This window comes from Theropithecus gelada, chromosome 11 (genome assembly GCF_003255815.1).
Source record: "Theropithecus gelada isolate Dixy chromosome 11, Tgel_1.0, whole genome shotgun sequence".
Taxonomy (NCBI): Eukaryota; Metazoa; Chordata; class Mammalia; order Primates; family Cercopithecidae; genus Theropithecus; species Theropithecus gelada.
Genome location: NC_037679.1, coordinates 35,928,294 through 35,945,705, shown reverse-complemented (window position 1 = coordinate 35,945,705; position 17,412 = coordinate 35,928,294). Strand labels below are relative to the sequence as shown.

Genomic DNA, 17,412 nt, shown 5'->3' with positions numbered 1-17,412 from the left:
ATAGCAGTTGCTCTCCAGAGATGGCCTCCCATAAACCTGGCCTCTTGGTATTCACATCCTTGTGTGGTCCCTTCCCGCCATGATTATGGCCCTGTTAACTCACTTTAACTGACAGAACAAAGAAAAACCGTTGCTGTGTCAGTTCAAGACCTAAGACTTAAAAAGGCAAAACAGCTTCTACTTTTGTTCTTTTGGGAGCTCTAAGCCAATATGTAAGAAGTCTAGTTTCTCTGCTGGAAAGACCACATGGACTGGTATTGAAAAGTAGAAGTTCTGACACTACATAGAGAAAGAAAAAGGTCTTGCTGCCCCAGCCTCCCAGTTAAGCAGTTTGTAGCCGTTCCTATCAAGTCACAAGATATGTGAGTCAATCTTCCAGCTCAGTCAAGTACCCAGACAACTCTGGCCACCAGTCATTTCACCAGCCAAGGAGAAAAATCATTCAGTCAAGCCTACAAAATTGTGAGACGTATTAATTGGTTGGTATGGTTCTTAAGCCATTAGATTTTGGGAGTAGTTTTTAACACAGCAATAGACAATAACTCCCCTCCCCTTCCACCAATTAACTTAATCAGTCTATGCCTCTTTTCCTAAACTATAACGCACAACACAACTGCCACTGCTTAAGACTGCCAACAACGAATACTATAAAGCCTTCATTAAAAGAAATAGTATTCAAATTCTAAATCCGCATATAATTTTAAATTAACAATAAATACATGTTGATAGCAACAAATTAAATACATCTATCTTCGTAATTCTTGTGATGAGATCCTTACTTATAAAACTAATGTTCAAATATAACCAGAAAAAACACATGAAAGAAAAACTGAGTGACATTACTTTTAACAAAATACATTTATTACAAAAACATGATTATATAAACTGGTAATATTTAATGTGATTATGGTCACTGCACATTCAAGAAAAATCAGGAACAACCACTTAAAATATGATGTTTTTCTGACAAGCAGCAGCATTATCTTATACAACAGAAACTGATTTTTAAAAATGTATCCCTCTCAAAAGATACTTAATATAGAAAATAACCAATAAATAAGTTCAAAAAAGTTTAGATGAATTCAGATGATATATTCAAAATACATAAAGAAAAAATAGATACTTATATTTTCTCTCTTAATTTCTGAGCTTTATTTCCATCACTCTTGGAAATAAAAAACCCAACTTAATCATTATCTGGTTCATGATTTTAATGCTGACTTTTATGTTAGGTACATTAAATATCTCCATATCAAACTAACTATATTTATGTTTTTCATTCATCAGAAAGTGCTATTTAAATATCAACAGGTTGTTACATATGCAACACCAATAATATTAGGCATTTAAACTATGAAGAATATCTGATTAAAATTCATACCGAGATTTTTTTTACCTGTCCTTTTGCTATGAGATAAGCAACAATTGAGGTATGTCCGAACTGAGCAGCCAGATGAATACAGCTACATCCTTCTCCATCAATTAATGAAGGATCTGCACCATATTTCATTAGTTGCACAACCATGGATAGATGGCCTTGTCTAAAACATAAAAGAATAAATACTTAGATATATAAAGTTATTTAAAACAGGATCCTCTGGAAAGAGCTTTTTTAAATAAGGTATGGTGGGAAGATTACATATGTATTTTGAAAAGTTATTTTAAAATAGATACATGTCAAAACACATTTAGGATTTTATGGTTCTTAAAAGTCTTAACTAGATTAACAGTCTGGAAATGCATGGAGGTACTCATAACTTATTTAACATATAGTAAATAATTACTTTATTCTATTATGTTCATTCTAATAGTATCTCAATCATTCCAAGAAATGAGCTAATTCTTTCATTGTAAATATATATATGCTGCAAAACTATTACATTTAGAAAGCCAAAGTTTAACCCGATCTTATAACTAACTGAATTAATATCACCATGGCCAGGGAAACTTTGGACAATAAACTTTTGCTTCTTTATAGGTAATATTTCACAATAAAACATTAGCATATAAATGACATTAACTAATGGCATAATAAGCTCTCCTATTCATTTTAGTATATCATTTTTTTAAAGTTGTTCATTTGTATATTAATAAAAGAACAAAAGGAAAAAAATCCAGAAGCAACTTTAAACCTTGTGGCCCAGTGCAATGGAGTTGAATTCAGGTCTCCTCCAAGTTGATCCACAATAGCACCTTTCGAAATATAGTATCTATAAGACAAAATTTATAATAATTTAAATAACTTTCATTTTCAATTTTAAGAAATTATGTGAAAAATAAGTAAATATATGTTTTCCATTTCAGATCTCATGCTAGTTTGAACCTTTGAAAATAAATAATCTTTTGTGGTTGTGTAAAAAACATATTTAGCAGAATTTTATGTCAAATACATCATTTTATTTTGCTCCAGAATAAGGAAAAGAAAAATAACTTTTAAGTTATAAAAAAAAAAAAAGAATAAAAATGCCAAAAAAAAAAAAATCACATAAAAAAGAAGGTACTCAAAGAACTACAAAGATTTGAATAGTAGCATATAGAAAATTGAAATTAGAATAGTTGCAGAATAGGCAAGACATGGTCTACCTTGGGTAGCTCAGCTTTTTAAGCCTAACTTCCCTTAAGATTACTGTAGATTAAATCAAACAATATACATATAACATAAAGGTTCTTTACTATGCCTTATTTCTTGTGCCTTTAAAGCCATGTTGCTTGAAAAAGAAATAGCAACTTTAAAATTAGATTAGTAAGCTTAATATTAACAGCATAATATCTTTTTTTTGAGAGAGAGAGAAAGAGAGATAGCATCTCATTATGTTGCCCAGGCAGGTCTCAAATTCCTGGACTCTAACAATCCTCCTACTTTGGACTCCCAAAGTGCTGGGATTACAGGAGTGAGCAGCCGCACCCTGCTGTCATAACATCTTGATAACTTCTGAAGTGAACAAGATCTAGCTGTTCATTACAATGCTTTCTTTGGGAATAATCAATGCAATAAATCCTGAATATAAATGATTCTAAGGTATATGATATCAAATACTTGACATATGTACACTCTTAAACTGTTCTAAGTGATTATTGCTCTAGATCAGTAATGCATTTACTCTTAATGTACATAGCTTTTAACCTGTGATTATTCGTGCTTATTAAACACATTATTCATGTGTTTAATTCAGAAATTTGTGGCTGCAAATAAGTATTTGTTTAATTGGTGCTTTTAAAGCATTATGCAATGAAGGGCCCAATTCCACTCTATCATGCAAAATGGTTCAAAGTAACCTAACAAAGTATTTCCAGAATATTAAACTATTAATAATGCAAACATTTAATTATTCCTGAATCCATTTTTAAGGTACTTGGTACATTATATAATGCTGAAAATGTTCTTTGAGAATGGGTAGGCTAGAACCCAAAGAGAAGTAAAGCTCAGCCAAAATAACCACTCTCATAGGAAATGATATTTTATTAAAAATAATAACTGGAATTTTTCTAAAGCAATTTCATCCCCTTCTCTATAGTCAACTGTTCATGAGATTCATTTTTACTGATATATGGCAGAATTTAAATCATCACTAGGTCTACGTCAATAAGCAATTTCCAAACTGATTCTAAAGCACAATTTTTTTTTCCACAAGAGGGAACTTTTCTGCATCCTAAAAAAAGAACAATTTCTATTACTTTTCATTGTAAACTTCTCAGTATTATATTTTTATAACATGTTATTTCTTGTAGCTATAAGACCCTAGCTCAACACTACAAAATTCTGAGATTGCACAACTCTTAATTTTAATCTTGAGCCTCTTTGCTCAATATATTAAGAAGGTTTTATCAAACAATGTTCTGACGGGTACTAATGATCCTAGGTTTTCAGAAGGGACCATCAATGAACAACTGATACCAACAAATATTTGAAAGATAAAACCCAAATAGCTTAAACCTCAAACATCTCTAGAGGGGACACTGATGAAAAGCAAGCCAGAATATTACAAAACCTGGACAGGCAAAGGAATCAGACACAATTGTTACCTCCAAAGAAAGCAGTAAGTACCTGGGCTGTAAACAGAAATAACGGTTGAAAGTCAATAAATACGCCGCAGAAAAATTGTGTTTTCTAGCATATATTCCCACTGAAAGTCAGTAGTTACTCAGCATCACAAATAAGTGTTTTACTGACATGGAAGCAATCACGCAGCTGACAGTGTTCGAACGCTTTCTTTGTACACCATAATGTTAAATCTTAAGATGTTGCTACTCAAGTTTAGAATTATAGTTAAAATTCAAACTCTTCGAGTCCAGATTCATTCTTGTGTCCCTAAACTTCATTATATGATGGCAATTTCTGACTTCAGTGTCAGTCCCATGTTGATTTTAACATGCAACCATTCAGCATTTGCCAAGAGGTATGTTTAGTGCACCTTTACCATCAAAGTTTGACACTCAAGAAGTAAATTAGAGAACAGCAAGACACTGCACTGAAAATGCAGCAATTCAGGGTGAATTCTTTTACCTGGCATTAATAATTCTATTTGTCTCTACACTCTGTGTGTTGCACTTAACTGAACATCTCAAGTAGTTCATTTAGTTCATTTTAGACTTGTGTTATCTGGGCACGGAAGCTCATGCCTGTAATTCCAGCATTTTGGGAGGCCAGGGTAGTTGAACTGCCTGTGCGCAGGAGTTTGAGACCAGCCTGGGCAACATGGCAAAACCCCATCTCTACCAAAAATACAAAAAATTAGGGCCAGGCACAGTGGCTCACGCCTGTAATCCCAGCACTTTGGGAGGCCAAGGCGGGTGGATCACCTGAGGGTGGGAGTTCGAGACCAGCCTGACGAACATGGAGAAACCCCGTCTCTACTAAAAATCCAAAAATAATTAGCTGGGTGTGGTGGCACATGCCTATATTTATACAGGTGCATGCCTATATTTCATTTTCATTTCAACCCTCTGGTCCTTGAATCACTCTAGAAGTCATTTACTATTGGCACATGCCTATAATCCTAACTACTCGGGAGGCTGAGGCAGGAGAATTGCTTGAACCTGGGATGCAGAGGTTGCGGTGAGCCAAGATCAAGCCATTGCACTCCAGCCTGGGCAGCAAGAACAAAACCCCATCTCAAAAAAAAAAAAAAATGACTTGGGCGTGGTGGTATTCGCCTGTGGTCCAAGCTACTCGGGAGTATGAAGTGGGAGGATCGCTTGGAGCATGGGAGGTGAGGTTGCAGTGTGCCAAGATTGTACCACTACACTCCAACCTGAGTGAGAGAGTAAGCACCCATCTCAACAATAACAACAAAAATTCATGTCTTTCTGTAAATATGTTGTGTCCATAGAGTCAAAAGACTACTAAACAAGATTTGCTAAGATTTCCTATCATCTTGACTCTTAGATCTAACTACTTCTTATTAATACAAAACAAGCATTAACAGTAATGGATAAAAATCATTTTACACTTGCTATGCAAGTATTCATCACTTATGCTGTTGTGAACAGTTAAATCAGATTATTATTACCTATTATCATTTCAACTTTCTTTCCTTTTGCTGTTTTCTCCACGGAATCCACATTCGGAATGTGAACACCAAGTTAGGACTGCCTGAGTTCAGGTCCTGACTCCAATCTTTATTAGCTTGGGTCACTGGGTAGTATATTTAAACTGTCTGTGCTTCAGTTTCGCCAGCAGTAGGACAGTAACAATTGTTAAATTTCATATGGGGTTATATTAAGAATTAAGAACTAAAGAAAACACATATGGAAAAGTACTCAGACAGTACTTGGCTAATATAAGCATTCAATATAAGTTAAAAGCAATTTTTCTTTTTCAGAAAAACAAGGTACACAGAATCTATATTCTAAAAGCCATGAATTTTAGAAAGTTATTAGTTTTTACAACAATTACTTCCATTAATTTTATAACCATAAAAAGTTAAGTTTTAATAATTAAAAACAGAGAAAATACATACTTGACTAAATCTATTCTGTTATTGATGGCAGCCCAATGGAGGAGTGTAACATTTTCTTTGTCCGGTTGCCGTACATCATAACCTGCTTCCACCAATTCTCGACAGCGTTCATATATTCCATATCTAGAAAACAAAGAAAACATGGCATTATTATTTAACAAGAAATGTAAAGCTAAAAATAACATTTTGAGACAAAAATAATTCCTCATTTTGATACTAGGAATTAAAATGTATTTCTCAACATAGAATATTACTTTTAAAATGTCAATATTCCAAAAGCTTTTACTAATCCATTTTACAGTTCTAAAATGTCTCACTTATAAGACTGTAAAATCTCACTATACAGAAGAAAAAAGTACACCAGAAATAAAATTTCAATCGGTAGCTTTTTTTTTATTATTTTATTACCATTTATCCCACCAAACTCTTAAGGCAGACTGTAAAAAATACACACAAATTAAAAAATATTAAATATATAAAAATCAGTAACAAGATGCATATAAATGATTCAGAATAATATCAAGAAGAAAGGATGTTATACAAGCCCCAGTGTGAGAAACACGCACAACTGTCCAAACCCAAAGAATGGCCTAAGAGGCACGAAGAACGGCGAAAGTGAGACTTAACAGCAGTCTTACAATAACAGGTGTCTGGCAGGCAGGCACACCCAGGGCAGCTACAGCAGGCAATTTATCTCCTAGCACACAAGTCTTTCCCCTAGTTCCTCACTGGTCGAGTACTATGGGGTTAAAATCCTCCCAGATGTTGCCTAAGTTCTATTATCCCCCTTACCCCGTCATGTTCCATGCTTAAGTTTTGATTTCACAATAACGAAGCTTTCTTCCCTTTTATGGGCTGACCCCTCCTCTACATTCTGTTAACTTATTGTGACCTACTAGGTGCATGAGCCATGTAATTTGTTACTTCGCAGGCTGGCGGCCAGTGCTTAGATTTATCATGCCTTGAAAATGGACCATTTAAAATGTTTTCTCACAAAGTCCCTTCTCTTTTCTACTTAATTCTTTTGGTTTAATTTTCATTTGAACCCTTCTGGTCTGTGAATCACTCTAGAAGTCATTTACTATCTTCCTCATAGGAGAGAGTGTCTAATTTGGTTTTTAATAGTAGCAAGTTATTTTGCTGGTAAGTCACAGGCATTTATTAATAGCTGTTTCAATTAATCTCTATGCTAGTCCCCTCACACAAAGGATAACACAACATCCCACTGCTGTTAAGACTTCTGTCACAATTGAGAGAGGTAAGGACTGAAGCTACCATGCCTTTCCATTTTCCACACCAATCTTCTAGCCAACTTGTAAATGGGTCATCAATTCCAGCATTCTCTGCCAGCTCGTTGGCTAGAGATGTTAAACCTTGTAAAGCTTTTGTGATGATCCTATCTGGGGCATTATTGTTGGGAATAAAAGCACATTTCCCACCCAGCATCACACATATACCCTTTTTTCTGCTAGTATCATGATTAGCGCAAGCCGGTTTTTCCAGGCCATTCGGCTGGTGGTATCTAACTAGCTAGTCACCCCTTTGAGGGCATCCCAAGTATAACTGATTAATCTGTTGATTATAATAGATGGAGTTAATCCAATTCACATTCTTACCTATAGCTGACCACTAGAAGAGTGCTGATTCAAACCCAGCAGCTATTTGGTTTCGGGCCTTAAATTCATTATGCAACCCCTAAGGACTCCTATCAAGTCGACATATATATAGTGGGATTTAAAAGAATTTGTCAAATCTCTCCAGTTTTGGTGGCCATCTGTATTTCTGGGTATCTTATGGAATGCCAGGGTGAAGGGAATGGCCAATTGGATTAAAGCACAAGTCCCGGTCCAACTGGAAGGTAACAAGTTACAGAGGTTCCTTTTCCCACCATACCACCAGACATCAGCCCAGGCTATATGGAGAGCTGAATAATTACCATTGCCTCATCAGTGACGTTTATGATGTGGGTATAAGTCGAGAATTCTCCCACAGGCTTACTGAACTCTGCCCCTTCCCTAGAGAGGCAAGACGAGTGGCTCATATTGCCTATAAAGAGCAAGGGGATAGCTCTGGGATCTGACCTCTGCAATGCGGGAAAGGACAATGACACTCTGAACAAAATCATCTAAGACAAAGCCTGTTTTATAATAAATATCTCATGTAATTTTTTTATTGAGACAGGGTCTCACTCTGTCACTGAGGCTGGAGTGCAGTGGTGCAATCATGGCTCCCTGTAATCTCCACTCCCAGGGCTCAAGCAATCCTCCCACTTCAGCCTCCCAAGTAGCTGGGACCACAGGTGTGCACCACCACACTCGGCTCTTTTTTTGTATTTTTAGTAGAGATGCGGTTTCACTATGTTGCTCAGGCTGGTCTTGAACTCCTGGGCTCAACCGATCTGCCCACCTCAGCCTTCCCAAGAGCTGGGATTACAGGTGTGAGCCACCGTGCCTGGCCTCATGTAATTTATTGAATACTGCACTGAAAGTGGAAAAAAAAAAGAATGGCTGTATGGGTCATACTTGAAGCATGATTTCTACTGAATGTGTACCACTTTTGCACCATTGTATAGCTGAAAAGTCAAATCAATGTAAGCTAGTAGAACCTGTATTCATAAAAAGATAAAATACCTAAAAAGAAACCAGAAAAAATTCTAGAACTAAAACATACAATAACTGAAGTCATTATATGGATTCAAAGACAGAAATGAGACAGAAATGTCTTCAAAGACAGAAGAAAGAGTCAGCAAACATGAAGACAGAGCAATAGCAATTACTATCAAGTGTGAGGAGCTGAAAGAAAAAAGACCGAAGGAAAGTGAAGATAGTCTAAGGGACCTGTGGGACACCATCAAGTAGAACACCACACACATTGTGGAAGTTCCAGAAAAAGAGAGACAGAAAGAGAGAAAGGGACAGAGAGAATACTTCAAAAAAATAATAGCTGAAAACTTCCTAAATTTGAATATAAACATCAATGAAGTCAATGTAAAAGGAACTCCAAGACACCCACACTGAAACATATTATAATCAAACTTTTGAAAGACAAAGACAAAGAGAGAATCTTGAAAGGAACAAGAGAGAAGCAACTGGTCACATACAAGGATCCTCAATAAGATTATCAGCAGATTTCTCATCAGAAACTTTGGAGGCCAGAAGGTAACAAGCTGACATATCCAAAGTGCTAAAAGAAAATCAATGCCAATCAAAAATCCTGTATTCAGCAAAACTGTCCTTCAAAAGTGGGGGAGAAACTAAGACATTCCCAAATAATGACTGAGAGAATCTGTTACCACTGGACCTGCCCTGCAAGAAAGGATCAAAGGAGACCTGCTGGGTGAAATTAAGGGACACTAAGATAGTAACTCTAAGCCATACAAAAAAATAAAGATCTCAATACAAGTCAATACATGGACAATTATAAAACCTAGCAAGACATAACAATAATTTGTAACTCTACTTTTTTGTTTTCTACATGATTTAAGAGACTATTAATTTAAAAACTATTAAACACTAGTATTATTGTAATTTTGGTCTGTGTGTCTACATATTGTTTCTATATAATTTTAGAGACCAATGCATTTAAAATAATTATTACTTTATGTCTTTTCAAAATACAACGTATACATATGTAGTTCTGTGACATCAACAACTAAAAAGCATATAGATGAGGCTGTAAAGGAGCACAGTTTATTAGGTTATTGGAATTAATCTGTATAAATTCAATAACATAAATTCAAATGAGTGTTATAACTTTAGGATGTTAAGTGTAATATCCATAGTATCTGCAAAGAAAAGTAACTACAGGATATACACAAAAGGAATGAGAAAGAAACTTAAACATTTCACTACAAAAATTGAACTAAACACAAAACATTCAGTAATGTAGGAAATGAGAAGGAAAAAAGCTATATGGCATATAGAAAACAAATGGCGGCTGGGCGCAGAGGTTCGTGCCTGTAATCCCAGCCCTTTGGGAGGCCGAGGCAGGCGGATCACAAGGTCAGGAGTTTGAGACCAGCCTGATCAACATGGTGAAACCCCGTCTCTACTAAAAATACAAAAATTAGCTGGGCATGGTGGTGCATGCCTGTAATTCCAGCTACTTAGGAGGCTGAGGCAGGAGAACTGCTTGAACTCGGAAGGTGGAGATTGCAGTGAGCCAAGATTGTGCCACAGCACGCCAGCCTGGGCGACAAAGCAAGACTCTGTCTCAAAAAAAAAAAAAAAGAAAGAAAACAAATGGCAAAATGACAGAAGTCCCTCTTTATTAGTAATTACTTTAAATGTAAATGGATTAAACTCTCCAACCCAAAGACAGTTTGGCAGAATAGACGGGTAAAACAGACCCAACTATATGCTATCTGCAACAGACACACTTTAGATCCAAAGGCAAATGAGTTGGAAATGAAAGTATGAAAAAAGAAATTCCATGCAAATAGTTACCAGAGCAAGAGTGGCTACACTAATATCAGAAAATAAACTTTAAATCAAGAATGGTTACAAAAGACAAACAAAAACATTACATATCAATAAAAGGTTCAATTCAGCAAGAAGATACAACAATTATAAATTAAAAGCATTGCACATTTACCCTAATAACATCATTAAAATATTTGAAGCAAAAATTGACAGAACTGAAGAGAGAAACAGACAGTTTCACAGCAAGAGCTAGAGGCTTTAATACCCCAACTCTCAATAATGGATGCAACAAGTAGACATAAGTAAGGAAACACGGAACTTAAGGAAACCGTGCCCAGCCTGGACTCACATATTTTTAAAAGTGAATTGAACTTATGTATCAAAATGTAGTACTGTGCCTCTTCCTCCCACTGTAAATAATTAACAATTTCTAAGCAAATATCAAGTGGAAAAGGGAAGACTATGAACAAAATAAACTACATTCTAAAGATACAAATTTTTGGGTTTTGTTTGTCTAGTTTTTGTTGTTGCTTTCTGTGTAGAAAAATCAAGAATACATGTGTCATTCTAATAAAAACCCACAGGTTGGGCATCTCTAATTCAAAAATCCAAAACATGAAATATTCCAAAATCCTTAACTTTCTGAGCACATGATACCACAGATGACCTCATGTGACAGGTGCATAAAACATAAAAAACATTCTATAAAAGCACCTTCAGGCTATGTGTATATGAAAAATAAATAAACAAGTTTAGACTTGAGTCCCACCCCAAAGATTTTTCATTGTGTATGTGCAAATATTCCGAAATCCTAAAAAATCCAAAATCCAAAACACTTCTGGTACCAAGTACTTTGAATAAGGGATACTCAACCTGTATTTAGATAAGATAATCTATTTAAACCTAAAAACAAACAAACCTACAAAAGAAAACAGAAACACAATCTTTACAGCTGTCACTGGATTTCTCTATGTTGTTGCACTCAAAACCCACGCAAAGGATGAGATCACCTTAGAATCAAATTGTTCAGATCAATCATTTTTAATCTTTTTGGGGATCACAGACCTCTTTAAAAATGTAATGAAAGTCACGGACTCTACCCAGAAACATGCTCCAACACACAAAATTCTGTACATAATTCCAAGGCATTCAGGGAAGTCTGAAGCTCCTCCCAGAGCCCAGGTAAGAATGTTAAGTAATTCACACTTTCTTAGCAAGTTGTAATAAAGGTGACATTATTCTGAGATTTGGTTTGCACTGAGTAGTGTTAAGGTTTCCAGCACTATACAGAATGAATATTAAAGACCAAAAGCACACCAAGTCTTTATATTAGGAAAGAGTTATTTCATAATTTCACAATACAAATAAAAAACATTGTCTGTCTTAGTTGACCTACTGGCATAACAGATCCCAGTTTAAGATTTCTTCTTGAGTGAAACTCCATCTCTACTAAAAAATACAAAAAACTAGACGGGCGAGGTGGCGGGCGTCTGTAGTCCCAGCTACTCGGGAGGCTGAGGCAGGAGAATAGCGTAAACCCGGGAGGCGGAGCTTGCAGTGAGCTGAGATCCGGCCACTGCACTCCAGCCCGGGCGACAGAGTGAGACTCCGTCTCAAAAAAAAAAAAAAAAAAAGATTTCTTCTTGAGGAAAATATGCAGATGATCAGAAAGACCAAGAAAAATACACACCCTAAGCAAATATGACTAATAATTCTGTGGGATGCAATGAACTTCAGACAATTCTTTTTTTGCCTGTTTTGTTTTGTTTTGTTTTGTTGAGATGGGGGTCTCACTCTTTCGCCCAGGCTGGAGTGTATTGGCATGACCATATCTCACTGCAGCCTCAAACTCCCAGGCACAAGCAGTCTTCCCACCTCAGCCTTCTGAGTAGCTGGGACCACAGGAGTATGCCATCACGCCTGACATGGTTTGGATCTATGTCCCCACCCAAATCTTATGTTTAATTGTAATCCCCAATGTTGGAGATGGGGCCTGGTGAGAGGTGATTGGATCACAGGGGTGGATCCTTCATGGATGGTTTGGCACCATCCCTTTGGTACTGTTCTTGTGAGAGTTCTCATGAGATCTGGCTGTTCGGAAATGTGCAATACCTCCTCCCCATTCTCTCCCCACTCTCTCTTCCTCCTGCTCCAGCCATGTAAGATGTACCCGCTTCCCCTTCACCTCCCGCCATGATTGTAAAGTTTCCTGAAGACTCCTTAGAAGCAGAAGCCACTATGCTTCCTGTACAGCCTGCAGAGTCATGAGCCAATTAAATCTCTTTTCTTCATAAATTATCCAGTCTCAGTATTTCTTTATAGGAGTGAGAGACTCAGTATTTCTTTATAGGAGTGAGAGAACGGACTAATACAATGCCCTACTTTTTTTTTTTTAGAGACAGGGTCTCATTCTGTTGCCCAAGCTGGTCTCAAACTCCTGATCTCAAGTGATCTTCCCACACTGGCCTCCCAAAGTGTTAGGATTATAGGCATGAACTTCCACATCTGTTCAATTTCAGACAATTCTTAAAGCTCAAGAACCTATGAACTAGTTTCTCCTCTTTGCAGATGAAAATAACTGTTGTTATTTCAACTTCCATATAATTTGCATTATAAAAAGTCAGATTTATCCTTTTCCTTTCCCTTCCTCAAAGACTGATAATACGGTATTTTGATGATATTTTAGAAAACTCTGTGATATTTTCCTAGCATGGGTTAAATAAATAAGTAAATATGACATTAACTACGTCTTATTTCTAATCTGTGTACCTGGTTGCGGGGGCTGAATATTGGATGCACAATAATGTTTTCCATTTAAAGTGCTTTAATTCTAACAAAATTTTCCAATTCACCATAACTAACCTTAATATTCTTAGGGCCTAATAACATACTTCTGGAAAGATCAGCAAGTACCAAAAGCAAACAGACACATTCAATTAACCAATGGGAAATAAACTAAATTTTCTTTTCTTTTTGTTTTTTTTGTGAGACAGAGTTTCACTCTTGTTGCCCAGGCTGGAATGCACAATCTCAGCTCACTGCAACCTCTACCTCCTGAGTTCAAGTGATTCTCCTGCCTCAGCCTCCCAAGTAGCTGGGATTATAGGGCATCCGCCACCATGCCCGGCTAATTTTTATATTTTTAGTAGAAATGGGGTTTCACCATGTTGGTCAGGGTGGTCTCAAACTCCTGACCTCAGGTGATCCACCCTCCTTGTCCTCCCAGAGTGCTGAGATTACAGGTGTGAGCCACCACACCCAGCCCATAAACTAATTTTTTAATTGAGATATACGGATGTTTTTCCCAAGGTAATATGACTGTTATTCAGATTCATATTTCACTTGAAATATACATGCCAAAGAAAACAACTACAACAAAAACCTTACTGTGTAGCCTTGACTATGTCCCATGTGCTGTAATCATCAATATGAGTTTTCCGTCCAAGAGGTTCACCATATCCATGGTTATAATGGCTTTGGGGTTTGATTTCCTGTTAAAAAGAAAATCACACACAGGCAAGAATTGAAAAAAGAGGTACAGAAAATATTTATATATGTTATAGTAGTGCTTTTTGTTGTTTGAGAAATGCTGATTACTGAAATAATTAAGTTTACCTTATTCTAAAGTCTATACTCTTTTATTTACTTATTTATTTATTTTTTGAGATGGAGTCTCACTCCGTCGCCCAAGCTGGAGTGCAGTAATGCAATCTCAGTTCACTACAACCTCCGCCTCCCGGGTTCAAGCGATTCTCCTGCCTCAGCCTCCTCAGTAGCTGAGACTACAGGCGTGTGCCACCACACCCGGCTAAATTTTTGTATTTTTAGTTAAGACAGGGTTTCACCATGTTAGCCAGGATGGTGTGGATCTCCTGACCTCGTGATCTGCCCGCCTCAGCCTCCCAAACTGCTGAGATTACAGGCAGGAGCCACCGTGTGTGTGTGGCCAAGTCTACACTCTTTGGGGAAAAAGCTTGTTCAAAGAGATCTACCCATTTTACACATTCTCAAGCTAAAAAAAATCTGTAAGATCAGAAACAAGTAACAACTTAGCAACTAAGGTTAATCTTCAGCTCCAGAGAACTCTCTTACCTCATCATCAAATCAACTCATTCTCTCTGACCAATTTTTCTATTATTCTAGTATGACCCACAGCTCTAACACTCTACTTTTAAAACCTTCATCACATGCACTACTCTATTCCTCAAATAAACTCTAAGGTCCTAAAGGAAGGAACCTATGGATATTGTTTTTCTATTATTCTCAGATACCACCTTTCCTAAAACTCTTTCCAGCTACCATTAAATGATTAAGGAATGGAGCAGTGCTGATAAAAGTAAATCTGCTTGAATAGGCCTAAAAATGTCAATATCCTTTTAAAAAGGTTTTATATAAAAATCTATACATATAAGATTTAATTTACATAAAAATTTATGACAGTTTCAAAGAATATTACATCCATTCAAAGCTTACATGCTGTAATTTTCTATCAAAAATACAAAATTTGCTATATACAGTCAATTTCCCCAATATAACATAGCACTAAAATACAATTGTTTCTTTTATATAAAAACAGAAAAACTGAGTTTGTTCAGCTCCAATAACATCTGTTGAAACTGCTGTGTTTCTGATATTTTTCACAAACATATGTGTAAATATAAATAAAAGGAAAAATCATAAACTATTTGGAAAGAAATCCTTAGAACACTACATGCTCTCTCGCCTCTGATAAACCACCTTCCACTGATACTTAATCATACAAAGTTAAGAGTATTTTACTAGAGGAAAAAGCTATTTAGCTTACTCTAGCCATTCAAATAGTGTGGGAAGTTCTAAAACTCATTCGTTTGAACCATAAATTTAGAAGACTATCAATCTGAATATTTTCAATGAAAAGGAATTTAAAAGTTTCACACAAACAAATTCTGCTTAGCATATAATCTTTCAGCAAGTAAATGCTTAGTTCCTTATCAAAATGCTATAGCCAATGTTAAAATACCTCAGGAATAATTATATATCCACATTAGTAGAAGAAAGGAAATATACATCATTCTTAAGCCAAGATTCACAATATACTGCAGATAGTTCACTAAATGATTTTTTAAGAGGTTATTCTCAAACTCCATTAAAATAGAATAGCTTAAGTAGGCTTAGTATTTTGAGTACATACAATGTTCTGAATAACTAACAAAGCAAGCCAATACATAAGACCTATCCATTTAATTTCTTTAAATCTTTTCTATTTAATTTCTCCACAGAATTCCAGTTTTCAATCTGTCTATGCTCTATATTCAGTGCGGTAAAGAAAAATACTTCTAAGCCAGTAAGACTTTCTTATTTCTAAGTTTTCTTTTCTGATTCTAGTCTCTCCAACCACAGGGAAAATAATTTTTTTAACCTTCAACTTTGACATCTATATGGCTGTAAGATACCTGAAAAAGAATAAAAACTTCATCACAGCTTTCAGGGAGAATGGAATAATATAAGCAACAAAACATGTATTGAGAGCCTGTTATACATAAAGCTCTCTACAATGAACACCGGGACCCCATCCAGGATAGGGTAAGACATGTGCAATGTTAAAGAGAGTGTCAAAAAACTCAGTAATCAAGATCAACAACAAAAACAACAACATTTTAATGGAATATTTTTAAAACAAAACCAATGCAACACACACACACACACACACACACACACGAACCAAACATCAACATTTTAAAACAGAGACAGCATCAGAATCACTAACTCTTCCTTTTGCACCAGGCTCCACTATGGCTCAGAGCATCACTGTGCATGTATACAGAATATAGCCTGTCATCCTGAAGGACTTCCAATCCAGAATGGAAAGACAAAGTAGGGAAGAAAAATAAGTCAAATATTATAAGCAAGAGCCTTCCAATAATAAGTAAAAACATAGATGAGGACAACATAATATCCAAAAGGTAATAACATAACTTGAAACAACTTTGAATTTGAAAATGTGCTACGGCAAAATGCTATTCTTTTTTACTATGGACAAATGCATTGCTTTTACATACAAATAATATTAATAGAATAAAAATAAGTATCTTTCTGAGGATTACTATCATAAAGTTTTCAAGTTAACTTTAATTTTATTATCATGCCCAGAGACCTCACTTACTGCACATAATGATTAAATTGTATTCTCAGTTTGTTTCACTGACATTGCCAAATGTGAGCTTACAAATGTTACTGGAAATTAGACTTTTTTTCCAGTAACATATTAAAATTAACCAATATCAGTATCTGCTTTGTGCCACCTATAAGGTTGTTTTTATTTCTTTAGTAAAAGGTGTCTGATTTTTAAAAAGATGCCTTTAACTAAACATATCTCGAATAATTCTAGAGCGGCAGAGCTATACTCACTAAAGAAAAGGTGTATAAGAAAATCTCCAACCTGCTTTATTACCAAATTTTGTAATAAAGAACTTTGTTTCTCACTTTTAAACAGACTGGATACTGGTTTATCTCTAGGACTAGTACCTTGTCAATGTGACAAATGACAACACTCTATCAAGATAACCACAACTATCAATAGGCCTAGGAGTAACAGTTCTAATTTAAAAACATATTTTTAACATGTTCATATAAATAAGCATATCTAACAAATGTAGATAATAATTTTAAGTTAAAAATTTGCTATTATATATTAAATATATTTTCAACATACAAATATTTAGTTAATTCAATTCTTTAAAATCCTGTACTTTTTCCTCAATGTTAATGGAAACCAAGAAGCAGTTTAATTGCTATCTCTACCAAGAAAAGCAAGATTAATTTTAAAATATATATATGGGTCATTGTAACTTTTAAGAATACAGTAATTCCATTAGAAGCAGCTTCGTATAACAGAAAAAAAATCCTTAGGCCGGGCGCGGTGGCTCAAGCCTGTAATCCCAGCACTTTGGGAGGCCGAGACGGGTGGATCACGAGGTCAGGAGATCGAGACCATCCTGGCTAACATGGTGAAACCCCGCCTCTACTAAAAAATACAAAAAACTAGCCGGGCG

General features: G+C 35.7%; 1 protein-coding gene across 1 annotated transcript in view; it reads right to left on the bottom strand.

Moving 5' to 3' along the window:
- The window catches only part of ZDHHC17 (zinc finger DHHC-type containing 17), a 91,370-nt gene that overhangs the window by 42,821 nt on the left and 31,137 nt on the right, over positions 1-17,412 (bottom strand). Inside the window, exons 2-5 of the mRNA XM_025402061.1 lie at positions 13,769-13,872; positions 5,961-6,083; positions 2,133-2,210; positions 1,397-1,541 (exon numbers count right to left, since the gene is read on the bottom strand). Coding sequence (XP_025257846.1) covers positions 1,397-1,541; positions 2,133-2,210; positions 5,961-6,083; positions 13,769-13,872 — 450 coding nt within the window. The remainder of the gene's footprint in view (positions 1-1,396; positions 1,542-2,132; positions 2,211-5,960; positions 6,084-13,768; positions 13,873-17,412) is intronic.